The sequence below is a fragment of the Plectropomus leopardus genome, chromosome 15 (assembly GCF_008729295.1).
Source record: "Plectropomus leopardus isolate mb chromosome 15, YSFRI_Pleo_2.0, whole genome shotgun sequence".
Classification (NCBI taxonomy): Eukaryota; Metazoa; Chordata; class Actinopteri; order Perciformes; family Serranidae; genus Plectropomus; species Plectropomus leopardus.
In genome coordinates this window covers 24,347,601-24,365,872 of record NC_056477.1, presented here as the reverse complement: position 1 = coordinate 24,365,872, position 18,272 = coordinate 24,347,601, and the positions used below count along the sequence as shown (strand labels likewise).

Below are 18,272 nucleotides of genomic sequence, written 5' to 3'. Positions count from 1 at the left end.
GAGTTCGTTTGTTTTGTTAACAGGAACAAACCGGAGCGCGGAGCTATCTCACCGGCTGAATTACTTACTGTTCTTTAGCGGGCCTGGTAACTGATTTCAGTTTGGCGGTCTAACGAGAAGAAAATATTTACTCTTTATACCGAATCACTCTTCATTAAAATGTGATTTTCTCATTTTAGACGATTTAAAAGCATATTTTTTAGTGTTAGTAATATATTTAACCTGTAGGTGACAGTAGAGAGAGGGCATGTTTGTTTCTCCTACAACTGCGGTCAAACGACCTGCAGAATTTCAGTAGATCTACAAATACTGTGTGCCACCATCTTGCCGTGTATTAATTGACTAGTGATGATTTGGTGATCAGTAAAATCTGCGAGGGCAGGAAAAAGCTGTTTGGAGAAGTGAGCGTTTACTGCCTGCCTTCGCCTGTAGTGGCTACGTGTAATTCTGGGGGAAAATGGCAGATAGAAAGAATAATAATGTCCCCAACACCGGTGCAAATTTACTGTTCAGCGGCGCTCCGGAGTTTAACTTCAATCTGCCGTTCATGCCCGTGAGCCAGGCCACCGGTCCGGCGGTGTTGTCAGGAGGTGAGATGAAATACCGACTGAGGAAATGTCTAAACATTAGCGGTGTCGTTAGCAGGCTAAGCTAGCTAGCTAACCCCGGGTTGCTATGCTGCAGTCAGCTGTCATTTAGTGAAAAAGAAATGGAAATGGCGTGTCTGAGCTGAAGCTTCGTTGTCAGAGAGGTTAGCCTTGTTGACAGTGATGTGTTTTGTTTAAAGTGTCTTTTGTAAAGTGTTACTGTACACGAAGAGGATGTACAGCTATTTGGGAGCCACATGACCAAAACATTTAATTGGCCACATTCTCTGTCTAAGTTAAAAGCCCTTAAAAAAAAACCCCAAAAAACTGGGTTGTATTTACACTTTAACTGCATCCTCAATGTCGGGTGTTTATTCTAATGAATACTGTACTGATATGCTGTTATAGAGAGCTGAAGTGGTTATTGTAATTAAGTAATTGACAGAAAGCTAATGTCAGCATTTTTGATAATTTATGATTTGTATTATATTTAGAAACACTGATACGAAATTCTGTGGTGGGAGAGCTTTTGCTTTCATTGTAAATACAATATTTTGGGGTTTTGATTGGACAAAAAAACAGAATCAGAAGAAGTCACCTTGGGCTATGGATTTTTTTTCCCCCAATTTGTATTTACTTTCTTGCATATCGTAGACCAAACCTTTGAAAAGACATGTTAGCTGCAGCCCTGCTATTATACACAGATCAGCCACAACAATATAACCACTGGCTGGTGGAGTGAATAACATTGACCATTTTCTTGTAATGCAATGTCCTGCTGGAAAACCTGACATGCAAGTGTTCGCCACCTGACACGTTTCACCCACCAAAACACTGCTGCTAACCAAGTAACCCTCCTAATGCCAACAGTACTCCCCAATGACAGATTGGACGTGGCTCTGCCTTCAAGGCATGGATGCAGTACCCTTTTGGGGGAATCCTTTCGTGTCCGGCACCAGGGTGTTTGCAATGGATCATTTGAGTCCTGTGGGTTTGGAGGTATCAGTACATCTCATAATGCTATCTTGTCACCCCAAATAGAGCACTCCGATACTGTGGTGGACACCGTCAGCTTTGTCATGTTCATTGGGCCATTCCTGATCAGTTTTTTACGGTGTGGCATTTGAGTGTGTACTCTGTCTACAAGAGTGTTTAGTGGGTTGAACACAAAAAGATGAATGCCAGGATCCGAGGTTTTCCAGCAGAACATTGCATTGTAACAAGATGATCAATGTTCTTCACTTCACCAGCCAGCGGTTTAAATGTTTTGGCTAATCAGTGTATAGGCCTTAAGTACATGCCTGCTTACCCTGTTTTGTTTTAATTGGACAAGTGTTTTGGATGTCTGCGAGTCAACTTGAGTCACAAATGCAATGGAGACAAAGTACGAGGGCAAGCAATAAGAAAGTGCTCTTTGGTTAAAAAAATTAGGATAGTTGGAAAAAAAGGGGCTAAACCAAGGCACTCTTCTGATAAAAAGCATGATGATAAAGGCTAGTTCTTGCTGGAAAAGAATATTATTAAGCCTACATGTTTCAGCCGACACAGGGCCTTTATTGGGGCATGAACAAGAAAGAAGTGTAACATCTCTATCTAACCTAAGTTGTAATTAGTCAGATGAACACCAGCTGGTGGAGGAGCAGGCCCAGGCAAAGGGGGACACCTGGTGAGACTGTCACAGCTGACCTAATTACACTGCAGACCAGTGAAAAACAGACTGACTTACAGTGTATAAATGCAAAAAATACAGAAACAAAGGTACCATAAAGAAGGAAAAAATAAAATAAAAATAAAAAACTAAATAAAACTTTAAAATAATAATAATACTATAAAATAAAATAAAATAAATTTTATATAAAATAAAAAATATAGGAAGGTACATACCAGAATAATTAGAAGACAAAAATGGAGAAGGTTAAAATATATCAAAAGTAACACACTCTAAATATCTATGAGGACAAAGGTTAGGGATAACCCTAAGGGATCAAGAGAGAAAAATGCCAATAGAGAAGAATAATGTCAACACTGAAAAAAATATGTATATGCGTATACCTAAAGAAAGGGGACCATGTAAGTGAGTCACAAGTACTTGTGCTCACTGTTCAAATAAGTTTTCACTCTGTTTTAATTTATTAGATGATTCCACTGATGTCGGAGAAGAAGACAGTTTCCTAGGTCAGACCTCTGGGAATGGGCCAGCCCCCTCTACATTCAGCTACTTCTCCAGCCCTGTAACCAGCAGCGACCCGTTTGCAGCTATCGGCCAGTCGCCATGCCCGCCGCCAGTCCTGTCAGCAGCCCCAACATCAATAGGCCCAGTCTCTGTTCCCAGCAGTGTGAGCATGGCTCCACCACCTCCTCCAGGCTCACAGATGAACCCCACTCCTCCAGCGTTTGGCAGTGCGGTGTACCAGAGTCCTATGGGGCGTCACACCCCTCCTCCCACCACGATGACCCCACCACCTCCTCAGATGCAGCCACAGAGTCATAACCCGTACCGACACACCCCCACCAGCAGTAGAGCCAGTCCTTATATTCCAGCTCCGGAGGTCCTGCCACCAACACACACACCTCAGCAGAATCCGTACTCTCTCGGCTCTCCGCCACAGACATTCCCACCGTCAGGACCCGCATTCACAAAGGTAGATTTGTTTGTGTGGCACCTGATTAACTCACTAAGTTAATGAAATGACTGTAAAGAGGACCAGCAACAGTACATGCCTTTAACACTAATATTATTAGAAAAGAGGAATTTATACTCATGATTTTCTTCTTCTCTCCTCAGCCTCCTCCCACACAGATTCAAGCGCCTCCACCCACAGCCACCAATGCTGGAGCGGTCGTTCCTGCTGGTCCCATGATGCCACTAAACTACAACATCTATGAGCCTGTTCAGCCTCACTGGTTCTATTGCAAACAAGTGGAATCAAAGAGTGTTTGGCTTCCTTTCAGTATCATTGACTCCCTTCAGCTAGAGGAGACGTATAACTCAGGTGCGATGACACATAGCGCGTGCTAATTATCTCTGCAAAGAAATTGAAACATCTGGCCCTGGCAGTGTCAGTGCTCTTACAGCACAATAAAAGTGGGATCTTCACTAATGCTTTGTGGGCTTTATGTTCTTCCAGTTCAACCAGACCCAGAAAATGTGATCATACGTACAGATGGAGGGCGTTACGACGTGCAGCTCTATGACCGCATGCGTACTGCAGTGTTCTGGGAAGAGGAGCCTACAGAGGTCCGGCGCTGCACTTGGTTCTACAAAGGGGATACAGATAGTCGCTTTATTCCTTACTCTGAGGAGTTCAGTGACAAGCTGGAGGTTTGTCTCACTATTTGACCAGAAACAGATGTGTTAATAAAATGCGGCTGTTGCACTTCTAGTCAAACATGATTTTTTTTAATCCAGTTCTGCAGTGACTCTAATTTGTGATTTTTATATTGTTAATCAATGTACATACTTAAGCAATCTGTCTTTAACTTCAGGCAGAATATAAGAAAGCTGTGTCGACCCATCAGTGGCATCGTAGACTGGAGTTCCCATCAGGAGAGACCATTGTCATGCACAATCCAAAGGTAAAACCATGTATTATTCATTTTCAGTTGCGGTCTTTCGAAGATTAATTATTTTAGTTTGATTTAAAGCAATACTTCAAAATTATTATTTGTATATCAGTTTTTCATCCCGTGTTTTCATTGAAGTGAAAATGCACGCGTTTGGGAAGTACTGGGCATAAATGGATAAATGAGACTTGAATTATACTGCACGAGTCATGTGATAGTTTGTAAAAAGATGTTTTGACATAGTTTACGGTTAAACATGTCCACGTTTTACTCCTATTAATCAAGAGCGTTCTCTGTTTTTTTTTATTCTTCGTTCATCCTGGAGGCATGCCAGAAAAATGTTCTTTTACAATTTTAATGAAAGAGAGTTTTAACGCTGGAAGATTAATTGACATACAAATGGTCATTTCTTAGAGTGAAGTGTGCCTTTAATGAGTTGTGTTTGTCTCTGTAGGTGATTGTGCAGTTTCAGCCTTCCTCCATGCCAGATGAGTGGGGCACAACTCAGGACGGGCAGACCAGGCCCCGAGTGGTGAAAAGAGGGATTGATGATGACAATGATGAAGTGCCAGATGGTAGTCAAGTTCCTCTTTACCTAAGTTAATTAAATCTGAGTGTAGGTACTTCGTCTGAAAAAAACAACAACATTAAATTCAGCTTTAACTATGTCATGTTAAACCCCGAGTCTAAAGGGGAAAGTAGTAGTGTTTAATAAACGTATTCTCAGAAAAATAGACCTGTCAGGATACTAGGAAGTGAGATAAATCACAAGACATTAGCGGAAGTGCCAGCCATCAGTCTGTTTTATAAGGGACAGTTAAGTCAGATTTGACTGAGATTCATTTTAATATCTGGTTATAAATGCTGTTCTGATTAATTATAATTTAGTGCAGTTCAGAGAGATTAAGGTACATGTTAAGATGTAAAAAGGGCAATAAGTGACTATATAGATCAGTGTAAAATTCATCCTGGCTTTTTCACAGGTGAGCTTCCTAAGGTGGATCATCTTGTGTTCATGGTTCATGGAATCGGTCCTGTGTGTGACCTCAGGTTCAGGAGCATGGTTGAGTGTGGTGAGTGCTTTTTTTCTTTCTTCAAATTATGTTTATTGGCTTTTTTTGTTCATTTCGAATAAACAGAACAAACATTCACAAACTCCACCCCTCCCATCCCTCATAACAAAGTCTTTCTTGGTAAAATGAAAAACCTAGACAAACATGTCATCAATTATAAAGACATAATGATAATAATAAGAAAGAAAAAGCACATATACTTGTACAGTCATGTTTGCATAAATACCTCAATACATTCAAACCAAAAACCAATTAACTGTAATTCCTTGACTAAGAGTGTGGTGTGTACTTTATAATCAAGCCATTATTCCTCTTCCCTCCATGGTGACTGCACTTATTTAATTAACTGTACAAATCCTTTTCAGTGGACGACTTCCGCAGTGTGTCGCTGAAGCTGCTGCACAGTCACTTTAAGAAACCGCTGGATGAGCACGCCATCAGCAGGGTGGAGTTCCTTCCTGTCCAGTGGCACACGGCTCTACATGGAGACGCCACAGGGGTGGACAGGTAAGAAGAGTTTACACTGTAGACACTGACCAATCCAGACACAACAGGAAGATCTATGACATAAACATGCCGTCATTACTGTTAGTTCCTGTTTGAACGTAATGGAAATCTGTGCGACTAATGTTCAGTTAAATTATTCTGAACTCAGAATTGCAATACACATAATCACTACCCCACAATCACTTAAGTACTCTATGTGGAAATGTCAGTGAATCCATTGATGCATCCGAAGGCAGCTGTCCATTAATTGTACCGAAGGTCATTTTAAGGAAAGGCTGGACTGCTGATGTTTTTTTTCTTATGATCAACAGATTATAGAAAATAAACTAAACCCACAATGTATTTGTCTGTCCCTTAATTCTTTCCCACTTCCACTCTGTCTGTGGCTGTGGCTCATTTATTTCTACCAAACAAGTAAATCTATATGAGCTCACATTCAAATCATTAACATAGCAGCAAAACTGTTTGCTATGTAAAGATATAGTGGAGTGATGGTGTTGAAACAGTCAAGTCATGCTACCTTTGTGTGTGTGTGGTGTAACCCGAGCTTCCATCTGAGTCCCTGTGGGTGTATCCCATGAGCCAAATAATCGCCACCGCTCTGTACTGCGCTCATACAGCAGCTATCGCTGATGTCTGGACAACATTGTTGTGCAGTGTTTCCCCTAGAATGTTTTTCAGGCTTGGTGGTACACACGGAAAAAAACCCTAAACAGATGCGACGCCCAGGATGACTAATTGGCATGGTTGGCTTCCGTCCAATGGCACAGGAGATCAGCAATTGAATTATTTTTCGTTCAAATTTTTGTTCACTCTGTTTATTAAAAAACTAAAACGAAGTGAATACAACAAGGAGAGGATGTCTGAACAAGCTGTATATTTTTACTAAATAATAGTATGTCATGAGCAAAGTGTGCAGAATTCATTGCTGCAGTTAATCTTTTTTTGCTTTGAGAAAAATGTCACATCAGCATCACTCTCCTTTCCTATCTTTATTTTTGCCCCCCGGTTCAGTTGAGGAATATATTGGGTTGCACGTTACGCAGTTTTTTGTTTTTGGATGGTGGTACTGTGGTCATTTAGCTTACTTATGACCTTCTTTGCCTTTTCCCCACTGCAGTAAACCTGCAATCCCCTGTTCTCACACTGAGAGTAAACAACATTATCAACACGTGTATAAGTCTATACATTGTAGCTCACAGTTGATGTAGTAAAGCAAAGCGATCTGCACAGGGTGTTTTACTTTGTAAATTGACGGGATTCGCTGCTGTAGATTCTGTGACTTCCTGCGTGGCTTGTTTGAAGCAGTGAGCCTCTCCCTCGCTGCAGCTCCTGTGTCCATGCCTTACGGCTTGGTGGATAAATTATTTTGAGCGTCACACATTTGGGGCAAAATGACTCAATTAACTATAAGAGTTTAATCCATGTACTTTGGAAAGTCTAGAGAGAAGCCTTACAATTAAATTATTTTATCCACAGTTAAGTTAGCAGAGCAGTCCGGGAGGCAATCTCAGGATGGCAAAAGCATGACCCGCCCTCCTCTGTGTCTGATTGGCTTGCCTATTATTCTTACCCTGGGCCTAGAAGTCCATTCTGATAGATATTTGTACCTGGCAGAATGACTTACTTCACATTTATACATGAAGTTGTCCATTCCTATGGATATTTGTACCAGACAGAGTGATCTTCTCCACATTCAACTATATTTATACAAGTAGTAGTCCATTCTGAAAGATATTTGTGCCCGACAGAATGACATACTCAACATTTGACTTAATTTATACAGATGGTAGTGCATTCTTTTACATATTTTTACCTGACAGAATGACTTACTCCACATTCATACCAGTAGTAGTCCAATCTGATAGGTATTTGGACCTGAAGGAATGACCTACCCTACATTTACCTACATTTATGCAGGTTTTAGTCTGTTCTGATAGATATTTGTACCTGACAGAATGACCCTCTCCACATTTAACTACACTTACACAGGTTGTGGTCTATTCTGATTTATAGGTCATTCTCATAGCTGATCCATTTCTCTGCTCTTCATATTACTCCGATGCACTACTGACACGCATATCACACGTTTGCACACTTTTCCTCGGCCACTCATAGCACTGTGAGCTGCTAGCCACCAGTTCAGACAATCTCTGAATCACAGATACACTGTGACTATAATATAGTTCCTTTAGAAGCACGTCATAAATGTTTTTGCTCAGTTTTAAAATGAAAGGCTCAGTTGTTTCTGAAAACAGCTTACCATTGACTGTTTGTTTTTTTAGACAACACTACTCACAAAGGAAATGATACATTTGCTGGGGACTGTTTTTAGCTGTGGTTTCATACTTATTTTGTGTTCTTGCGACTTCAACAGTTGGAGGCTTTATGCAGTTTGACTCTAAATAAACTACGGTATTTGCTTTCATGGTAATGAGGGAACATGTCACCCAGTGCAACAGTGTTTCTCACTGATGTGTTTAAATAGTTTTTGGATAACAGTGGAGCTCTATGGCGCAGAGTAAGAAGATATATCAGGCACAGAAAACACTTGTTGGTTTTTGGTCTATTTGTTAAGGATCATAAAACTCAAAACATTACCAGACTAATCCTTTTGAAAGGTTTTTAATTTTTATTGTAATTTCTCTTTGTAGGAGGATAAAGAAGATTACGCTGCCCAGCACTGGACGTTTACGTCACTTTACAAACGAGACGTTGTTAGACGTGCTTTTCTACAACAGTCCCACTTACTGCCAGACCATCATGGATACAGTTGCCCAAGAGATTAACAGACTTCATGCCCTGTTCATGAAGAGAAACCCAGACTACAGAGGAGGCGTATCAGTGGCCGGACACAGTTTAGGTAATAAATTTAATGGATTGTTAGCCTCTATACCGCTGGCTTTGTTTTTTCCTCAGTTTTTCTCCTACATTGTATTGGTTCTCCTTTGTACTTACAGGTTCCCTGATTCTCTTTGACCTGTTGTCCAATCAGAAGAACGGCTCTCCTGCACTTGCCATGCCAATTATACCCACCACTAATGGAGACACCAAACAGGTCATACACCAGTTGACTAAATTACATGTACAGCAACATGTCCTCTATTAAACTACATTTTTGCTAAAACACAGTGGATTTGTTCCCCCACTGAATGTGATGCATGTCATAGTTATTTAGAAATCTTTTCATTTTTTGATGCACTGGCATGCATATTAATTCAAAATAACGTTGCAATACATCATCATACTCACATCAGGTGGCAGCGCCCGTCACACAAGCAAATAACGCCGTCACACCTCCGGCTGTGGAGGAGGAGCCCAAAGAAGACGGGGAGGAGTTTGAGGATCTTTCTGCGATGCTGGAACATTTGGGCTTGTCTGAGTACAGGAGTACCTTTGACGAGGAGAAGATTGACATTGAATCTTTTGTAAGAATAAAAGTATACTTTGCTTGTTATGAAGTCAAAAGTGTTACCTTGAAGTCCAGTTTGCGGTCTACAAAAATTCCAGCATCATTAAAAACAAAACAACGATTCTTATGAGAAATAGATGATGTTAAGGCAGTGGAGGGATACTTTTATTATTCTTCACACATCATTTTTATAAGATGTTTTATTTGTCCTTTTCTCATACTCTTTCAGCTTATGTGCACAATCGAGGACCTGAAAGAGATGGGAATCCCACTGGGTCCCAGGAAAAAGATCGCCAAGTTTGTCAAAGAAAGATTGAACAAGCAGGTGTGTTAGTCTCTTGAGTATCTGTGAGGCTTGCGGACTTAATGCTGATGACTGACACTCTTTGTGTTCCTGTCTCTGTGTCATGTGGGCAGGCTGCACGTCAGGCCGCCCAGGAGAAGAAAGCGGAGGCCAAAGAGCTCAATCAGGTTGCAGCGCCCCCACCAGCAGCTGAAGCTCATCCTGATCCCTCTGTGAAGAAGCTTCCGGTGGGAAACTCCATCCACGTCGACTACAATTACTTTGAAGTTGGCACTGGACAGGTAAACATTACTTCAGACAAAATGAGGGAAAAAGTTCAAGCTTCTTCTAAATTTCACTTGATGTTTAATGAAAACGTAATGTTTTTTTCTGCAGGTGTCAGTGGTTTACCGCGCTCTGGACTTTGAGCCGACAAATTTCTTTGCCTTGGGTTCTCCGATCGGCATGTTCCTGACAGTCCGAGGACTGGAAAAGATTGAAGAGACATACCAGTTGCCTACCTGCAAAGGATTCTTCAATATTTATCACCCGGTATGCAGCTCTTCCAACACGTATTAACTGAAGGAATCAGCGCTAATTTAAAAAAATAAATAAATAAATAAAAAAACCACAAATATTTTCTCTTACCTGTAGTGCTATTTATGAATCTAGGTAGGTTTGGTGTGAAGGAAGCGTGCATCTACTGTTAGCTCACCTTGCACCACTGAGCTAACAGCAGCTAACGCTACTGCTCAGCCACATTAAAGTTTACATGCCACGAGCATGAGCCTCTTCCCATGAGTAGATGTGTGCTTCTGCGAAGTGGTATGGTTGGCAGGTGTAGTTTGGTTAAAAGAAAATGGTTCCTACATAAAACTTTTTGTATTGATCATATTGAGTAACCGGGTCATGATTTCGGGAAAGAGGCATTGCTGTTGAGTTTTTCAAATGTATTTTGTTGTTGCTTTGAGCACCACAAGCCGAGTGCCATCTAATTCCATTATATTGGAGAGAAGGCAGACATCTCTACAGCCGATATCTCCAACACTCTTCAACTCCCACCAAACCAATATAGATACAAAAACAGCACTGGAGGTAAGAGGAAAAATATGTATTTGGGGTGAACTTTCCCTTTAAGCTTTAGACACTCAAAAGTTATTTGCAGGATTTGTTGCACATTTTTATTGTTTTTCATTGCAAGTCTGTGCATTTTATTGTAGTGTGCAAAGGCACACTACTTAAAATAAGAGTCATTTTCACAGTAGTGTTGCATTTTTTTTAATATTATCACAGAAACATAGTAATTTCACCTTAACCCTGCATGCCCACACATCACTTCCTAAGAACTAAGAGGCTAAAAGTATAAACAGAATTGGATGACAACAATGATGCTGAGTCACTTTCTGCATTACTGTCTGATGGCTTCATGCATGACTCATTTGTCTTTCAGTTGGACCCAGTGGCATACAGGATTGAGCCAATGATAATACCAGACATGGACCTGAAGCCTGTTTTGATCCCTCATCACAAAGGAAGGAAGAGGCTTCATCTCGGTACAACACACTTATTATTTGCACTTAAATTTATGCGGGACCACTGTTGTTTGTTTACTGTTGCTACAAGCAGATTGAATTATGTCATGAGTTCATACCACATCCTGACACAGTCACAACGAGCTCAAACTGAGCTGTGTTTCTGCACATTGTGTTCTCCTTTCAGGCTTTTCAGCCGCTTATGGGTGGAGTGCCCTAATTTCTGTCGTGGCAAAATACAAATAATCCATTCTTAAAGTAAAAATGCAAAAGTGTGCTTTTTTAAAAATTTTGAATACAAATATAGATGTGTAGTACTTGGTCAAATAAAATGAACATGTTTGTCTGTTTTTGTCTGCATGGATAAATGTTTGAATGTCAGAAAAAAAACTTTTATCAGTCACATTTGAAAATGTTTTCCATGCAGATGGATTAAATTAATCTCTTTATGTTTCAGAGCTGAAGGAGAGTCTCACCAGGATGGGCTCCGACCTGAAGCAAGGTTTTATCAGCTCTCTTAGGAGCGCCTGGCAGACGCTGAATGATTTCGCTCGCGCTCACACCTCGTCCGCCCAGCTTCAGGCTGAGCTGGCCATCGTTGCCAATCAGATCGAAGAACAGGAGAAACAAGCGCAGGAGGGTAGGTTTGTCTAATTTGTGACTGTTCAGTCAGGTTGATTTGATTTGTTTTGATTTATTTAGCACATATAAAAAATACCAATGTAATACATTTCAATAAAAGGAGACATGCAGCAGAAACCCAGAAAACCCTCAAAGGGCTTGACAAGTGAGGTTCCCCATGAAACTATCAATCAGTGCATACAGTCTCTTATCATTGATAATACATTTCTGTATTATTTCTGTATTGTGAGATATTTATAACTCTGTTTTTGTTTTTCTCACAGAGCATAAGATCCCAGAGAGCCCTGAGCCAATAAAAGAAGAGGAGCCCCATGTGAAGGTCGGGATGCTGAATGGAGGGAATCGCATCGACTACGTCCTGCAGGAAAAGCCCATCGAGAGTTTCAACGAGTACCTGTTCGCCCTCCAGAGTCATCTCTGTTACTGGTACAGACAGCTTCATTTCATTCAGGCACTTTCTTTTCACAATTTTAGTTCATTTGCCAGTTTGCAACTGCAGCACAAGTTGGTCGATCAGCAGAAAACACATTGGCTACTATTTGAAAATCAAACTAAAATTTAATCTGATAAAACAAAAAGAAGCAAAAATACCATAAATTTTATGTTTGAAGTTACATTTGCTGCTTTTCCTTGTCTGACTTTAAAGTAAAATTTATATCCTTGGTTACTGAGCTATTGATCTGATCTACTGATGGGGACTTTTTTTAAACTGATATTTTACATATAAATTAATAATGGCTTAGAGAGGAACCGTCTGTTTACCATCACATTTCTTCATTTTCTCCATCCGTTCCGTCTCTCCCTTCATGTATACCAGCTAGCTGAAATTATGTTTGAACAAAGTCTGAATCTGAAATCTGAATGCTTGGCAAGTGGGGAAAGAAAAAAATATATATTGTTGGTCCCTGAAAAGTCATGGAACAGTTTGAAATGCTTTTCAAATCAATAGGCCTGTCAGTGAGAACGATTTGATTTGTCAATGGAGGAATAACAGGTTTGCTGCGCCAATACTTCTGTTTAGCTTTTTTAGTTTCAGGGTCCTGATGTCATGAATGCTGAATCACTTCTACACTCGTGACTGAATCAGACACTTGCGCTTTCTCCTACTATAAGTCATGATGTCTGCTATGAAAAAAGGCCTACACTGGGACCCTGAAACAGATGCAGCAAAACAGGATCAAGCCATTAATAATTTAATATACGTCTTATTTTCCTACTGTGGCAACATCAGACCTGTAGCTCACCACAGATGAAGGTAAATATTTAACATTAACCCTTCTGTTGTTTTGTAGGCAATCTGAAGACACAGCTCTGCTTATTCTCAAAGAGATCTACAAGACCACGGGGATCCATCCAGAGCAGATCGCACATTAATACAATGAAGTTTAGCAGAAATGAAAATAAGCCTGTCTGAATCCCATTTGGTTTATTTCATGTTAGTTTTCCTAAATTTTGTTTTTTCTTTTTCTTTTTTTCTCTCTCTCTTTTATTTTCTATTCATGTAGTTTACTGTATCGGATGAATAATACAATTGTATTATGCCATTTGTCTTAAATTAAGAAACATACAAACGAGCTTGTAGATTCAACGATACTCAACATGTTTGATATTACATTTTTATAGTATAAATTATAGAACTTTACTCAAAGTATGTATCATCAAATCATATGCTAACAGCAGAAGAAATGACTATGACTTAGCAGCAGTTAATGCAGCCTTCTGTAAGTTTTATTTAATGGCCAAAATTTCAAAATAAATGATTTCCTTGCACAGTTTCTTTCTGATTGAATTGTTCTGTTCAGCAGAGAGGAATGACGCGTAACGTTTCTCCTCCTACAGGTTGAGGAGCCTGAAAGATTATCTACAAAAAGCTATAATATTAGCAAAAAGGTGGATTAAAAAGAATCCTTGTTTCTAAGTGGACTTCTTTGCTATATTTGAAGAGTTTTCCTCAAGTCATTTTTGACATATCACATTTACGAGAATGGGAGGTACGTACGAATAGAGGGACGGATGAAAGGATGGGTGGATGAAGGGAAGGACAATGTAAAAAATACATGATTCTTCCAGCAAAAGCTATTGCTGGTGCTGAGGTGTGAAAATCTAAAAGAAGTAGTAGTATGTAGTTAAAAAAAATGTCATGGTATCATAAATATATAATTTTTTCATAGTATAATGTGCATAAAAGTATAAAAATGTCATGATATATAAATCATAAAAACTAATAAAAACTACTATTATGCATATAAAAATAACAGTTGTAGTATAGTGTGTCAAAAAAAATGTCATAAAACAGTATTTCTTAAAAATGTAAAAATTTTCTAGCAAATGATGCACAAATGTGATGAAAAATGGAATACTAGAATATGTTGTGAAAATGTCATAAAACACATTTCATACTATGCTATGTGGTAAAAAATATAATTCCATCATTGTAAAATATGTAAGTAATCTAAAAATGAAAAAATATATCTTTACTTATATATATATATATATATATATATATATATATATATATATATATATATATATATACATAATATAAACATACAAAAATGTCACAAAATATTTAAAAAGATATATTATACTACAACTGAAACCTACATTGAAAATAGTCTTAGCATGAGAAAAATATAAATAATGTCATAGAATTATATGTCATAATTATGTTAAAAAAATATAACAACTATCATAAAAATGGTATAGTATAGTATGTCGTCCAAAAATGTTTATGAACGTCATATTATAGTGTGTCATCAAAAATTGATAAAAACGTCACAGGATAGTATGTCGTCCAAAAACTAATAGAAACATCATAGTATAGTATGTTGTCCAAAAACTGATAAAAATCCCTTAGTATAGTATGTTGAAACACATTTTAGTATAGTATGTCGAAAAAACAGCTAAAAACGTTATCTTTAGCATGTTGAAAATTCACCTGAAAACAACATAGTATAGTATGTTGAAAAATGTCAAAATTTGATATTTTGGGAAAACTGCTGAAAACGACATATTACAGCATGTAGAAACACATCATAGTGTAGCATTTAAAAAACAGCAAAAGTGTCATAATATAACATGTTGAAAATGCAGCTGAAAACAACATAGTATAGTATGACAAAAAACGTTAAATTATGTATGTTAAAAAAAATGGTTGTTTAACAGTTTAACATTTTCGGCATACTATACTATGTTGTTTTTTTTTGACCTGTCGAAATTTTACATTTTTCGACATACTGTACTAGGGCGTTTTGGTCATTTTTCCAACATGTTAAATTATGATGTTTATAGCGTTTTTTTTTTTTTTTCACTTTGTACACTATGATGCCTCTCTACAAGTTATAATGTCATTTTCAGCCATTTTTAAGACATGGTAAATTATGACGTTTTTGGCCTTTTTGGGCTTTTATTTCCACTCTGTATACTATTACACATCTTTACATGCTGTAATATGTCGTTTTCAGCCATTTTTATAATGTCAAAATGTAATGTTTTGCGAAATACTATACTATGGCATTTTCAGCCATTTTTCAACATGCTAAATTATGACATTATTGGCTTTTAAGCTTTTATTTCCACTTTGTATGCCATGTGTCTCTACAAGCTATATTATGTCTTATTCAGCCATTTTTATGACATGTCAAAATTTTACATTTTTCGACATACTGTCATACCTTATTGTTGGTTAAGTTGTTGTTTTTGTTCTCCTTGTGTTTAATTGTTTTGTACTTCCTGTTTTATTTTTAAACTCACATCTGGTCTCATTTAAAATCTTGCACTTCCTGCTCCTGTCTTTCCCTCCTGTGTGATAACCTGCCCGGTCCTAATGTGATGCACCTGTGTCCAATTGTCTCCTTTAGTATTTAGTCTCTGTGCGCCCTTCCTTCTGTGCCAGTTCGTCTTGATTTTCTGTCAGCGTCCTAGCTGTCTTTCTGTACGTTTTGTGAGCCTTTTTAAGAGTTAGACCTGTTTTTTTGTTTTTTTGCATTCTGCCCTTTGCCTGACAATTTTTTATCTCTGCCTGAGCTTTTTTTGGATCCTCTGTGTAACGACCTATTTTTAGATATTAAAAGACTGACAGTATATTCTTCCCAAACGGTGTCTGTGTCTGCATTTGGGTCCAAGCCTGTGGTGCAGTGTTTGTTACACATACTATACCATGGCATTGTCTGCCATTTTTTCAACATGCTAAATTGTGATGTATTTGTCCTTCTTTGGCCTTTTTTTTCACACTTTGTATATTATGATGCGTTTCTACAAACTATATGTTGTTTTCAGCCATTTTTTCGACATGCTAAATTAAGATGTTTTTAGCCTTTTTTGTCTTTTATTTCCGCTTTGTACTCTATGAAGAATCTCTACAAGCTATATGTCGTTTTCAACCCTTTTTAAGACATGTCAAAATTTAAAGTTTTTTCGACATACTATGGCATACTAAGGCATGTCAAAAATTCACATTTTTCAAAATACTGTAGTAATTATTTTTGTCATTTTTTTGTTATTTTTTTGACAAGCTAAATTACGATGTTTTTGGCCTTTTTCGGCTTTTATTTCCACTTTGTATACTATGACACATCTCTACATGCTATAATATGTTGTTTTCAGCCATTTTTAAGTCATGTCAATTTTTGACATTTGTCAACATACTACATTATGGCCTTTTTGGCTATTTACTCAACATGCTAAATTATGATGTTTTTGGCCTTTTTTGGCTTTTATTTCCACTTTGTATACTATGACACACCTTTACAAGCTATAATATGTCATTTTCAGCCATTTTTAAGACATGTCAATAATTTGACATTTTTCAGCATACAATTCTATTTTTTTGGTCATTTTTTCAGCATGCTAAATTATGAGGTTTTTGGCCTTTAATGGCTTTTATTTCCACTTTCTATGCTATGACGCATCTCTATATGCTATAATATGTCATTTCCAGCCCTTTTAAGACGTGTCAAAATTTTTGCCATACTATAGAATGGCTTTTTATGTCATTTTTTTCAACATGCTATTTCAAGGTATTTTAGGGCATTTTTGCAGCATTCTGTGCTCTAGTGTACCTCTACATGTTATTTGAAGTGGTTTTCAGTTCTTTTTAGCCTTTTTTGGACGTGTCAATTTTTTACCAATTCTATTTTTGGTCATTTTTTTCAGCATGCTAAATTTCAACGTTTTTGGCCTTTTGCATGGCTTTTATTTCCACTTTCTATGCTATGACGCATCTCTATATTATAATATTTCATTTCCAGCCCTTTTAAGACGTGTCAAATTTTTGACAGCCATACTATAGCCTTGCCTTTTTCTGTCATTTTTTTCAAGATGCTCTTTCAAGGTGTTTTAGGCCATTTTTGCAACATTCTGTGCTATGGCGTGCTTTTGCATCTTAGTGGAAGTGGTTTTGTGCTGCTTTTACTCTTTTTCGGAGCTGTCAGATTTTGACATTTTTTGACTTACTATAGTATACCTTTTTTGATCATTTTTTCAAAATGCTATTTCAAGATCTTTTAGGCATTTCTTGCAACATTCTATGTTATGGCGTGTCTTAGCAGGCTGTCTTATGCTGTTTTGACATCTTTTCAACTGTTTTTGGGACATGTCATATCTTGACATTTTTGCCATACTATAGCCTTGCCTTCTTTGTCATTTTTTCAACATGCATTTTTTTGGTTTTCTTCTATGTTTTTGAAATATTCTTTACTTTGGCATGTCTCAGCACACTAATTTATGCTGTTTTGAGGTGTTTTCAGCTGTTTTGGGGACATGTCATATTTTGACATTTTTGCCATACTATAGCCTTGGTTTTTTTGTCATTTTTTCAACATGCATTTTTTTTGGTTTTCTTCTCTGTTTTTGAAATATTCTTTGCTTTGGCATGTCTCAGGAGGCTATTTCATGCTGTTTTGACGTCTTTTTGACTGTTTTTGGGACATGTCATATTTTGACATTTTTGCCATACTATAGCCTTGCCTTTTTCGTCATTTTTTCAACATGCATTTTTTTGGGTTTTTTCTCTGTTTTTGAAATATTCTTTGCTTTGGCATGTCTCAGCACACTACATTATGCTGTTTTGAGGTGTTTTCAGCTGTTTTTGGGACATGTCATATTTTGACATTTTTGCCATACTATAGCCTTGCCTTTTTCGTCATTTTTTTCAACATGCATTTTTTTTTGGTGATTTGGCCGTTTTTGCAAATATTCTTGCTTTGGCGTGTCTCAGCAGGGTATTTTATGCTCTTTTGAGGTGTTTTCAGCTGTTTTTGGAACATGTCATATTTTGACATTTTTGCCATACTATAGCCTTGCTTTTTTTGTCATTTTTTTCAACATGCATTTTTTTGGGGTTTTTTTCTCTGTTTTTTGAAATATTCTTTGCTTTGGCATGTCTCTCAGCACACTACATTTATGCTGTTTTGAGGTGTTTTCAGATGTTTTTGGGACATGTCATATTTTGACATTTTTGCCATACTATAGCCTTGCCTTTTTTGTCATTTTTTCAACATGCATTTTTTTGGTTTTTTCTTCTCTGTTTTTGAAATATTCTTTGCTTTGGCATGTCTCAGCACACTACTTTATGCTGTTTTGAGGTGTTTTCAGCTGTTTTTGGGACATGTCATATTTTGACATTTTTGCCATACTATAGCCTTGCCTTTTTCGTCATTTTTTCAACATGTT

The 18,272-nt window shown here is 37.8% G+C and overlaps 1 protein-coding gene across 1 annotated transcript; it reads left to right on the top strand.

The window, feature by feature from the left end:
* Window positions 1–392: 392 nt before the first annotated feature.
* On the top strand, window positions 393–13,370 carry LOC121954713 (SEC23 interacting protein). The gene is made up of 18 exons (XM_042502395.1): window positions 393–590; window positions 2,724–3,229; window positions 3,373–3,580; window positions 3,716–3,909; window positions 4,074–4,163; window positions 4,606–4,726; window positions 5,135–5,224; window positions 5,590–5,731; window positions 8,386–8,594; window positions 8,692–8,789; window positions 8,989–9,159; window positions 9,373–9,468; window positions 9,561–9,728; window positions 9,823–9,978; window positions 10,877–10,979; window positions 11,416–11,598; window positions 11,864–12,026; window positions 12,893–13,370. The coding sequence occupies exons 1-18, from the start codon at window positions 458–460 to the stop codon at window positions 12,972–12,974; spliced, it is 2,913 nt and encodes a 970-aa protein (XP_042358329.1). The 5' UTR covers window positions 393–457; the 3' UTR covers window positions 12,975–13,370.
* Window positions 13,371–18,272: the final 4,902 nt, after the last annotated feature.

Bases quoted from the DNA above. Each gene is read 5' to 3' on its own strand.
- LOC121954713 (XM_042502395.1), top strand. From the start codon at position 458: ATGGCAGATAGAAAGAATAATAATGTCCCCAACACCGGTGCAAATTTA. The intron at 4,727-5,134 runs GTAGTCAAGTTC...GCTTTTTCACAG, and splicing joins CAATGATGAAGTGCCAGATG to GTGAGCTTCCTAAGGTGGAT. The intron at 5,732-8,385 runs GTAAGAAGAGTT...TTCTCTTTGTAG, and splicing joins GACGCCACAGGGGTGGACAG to GAGGATAAAGAAGATTACGC.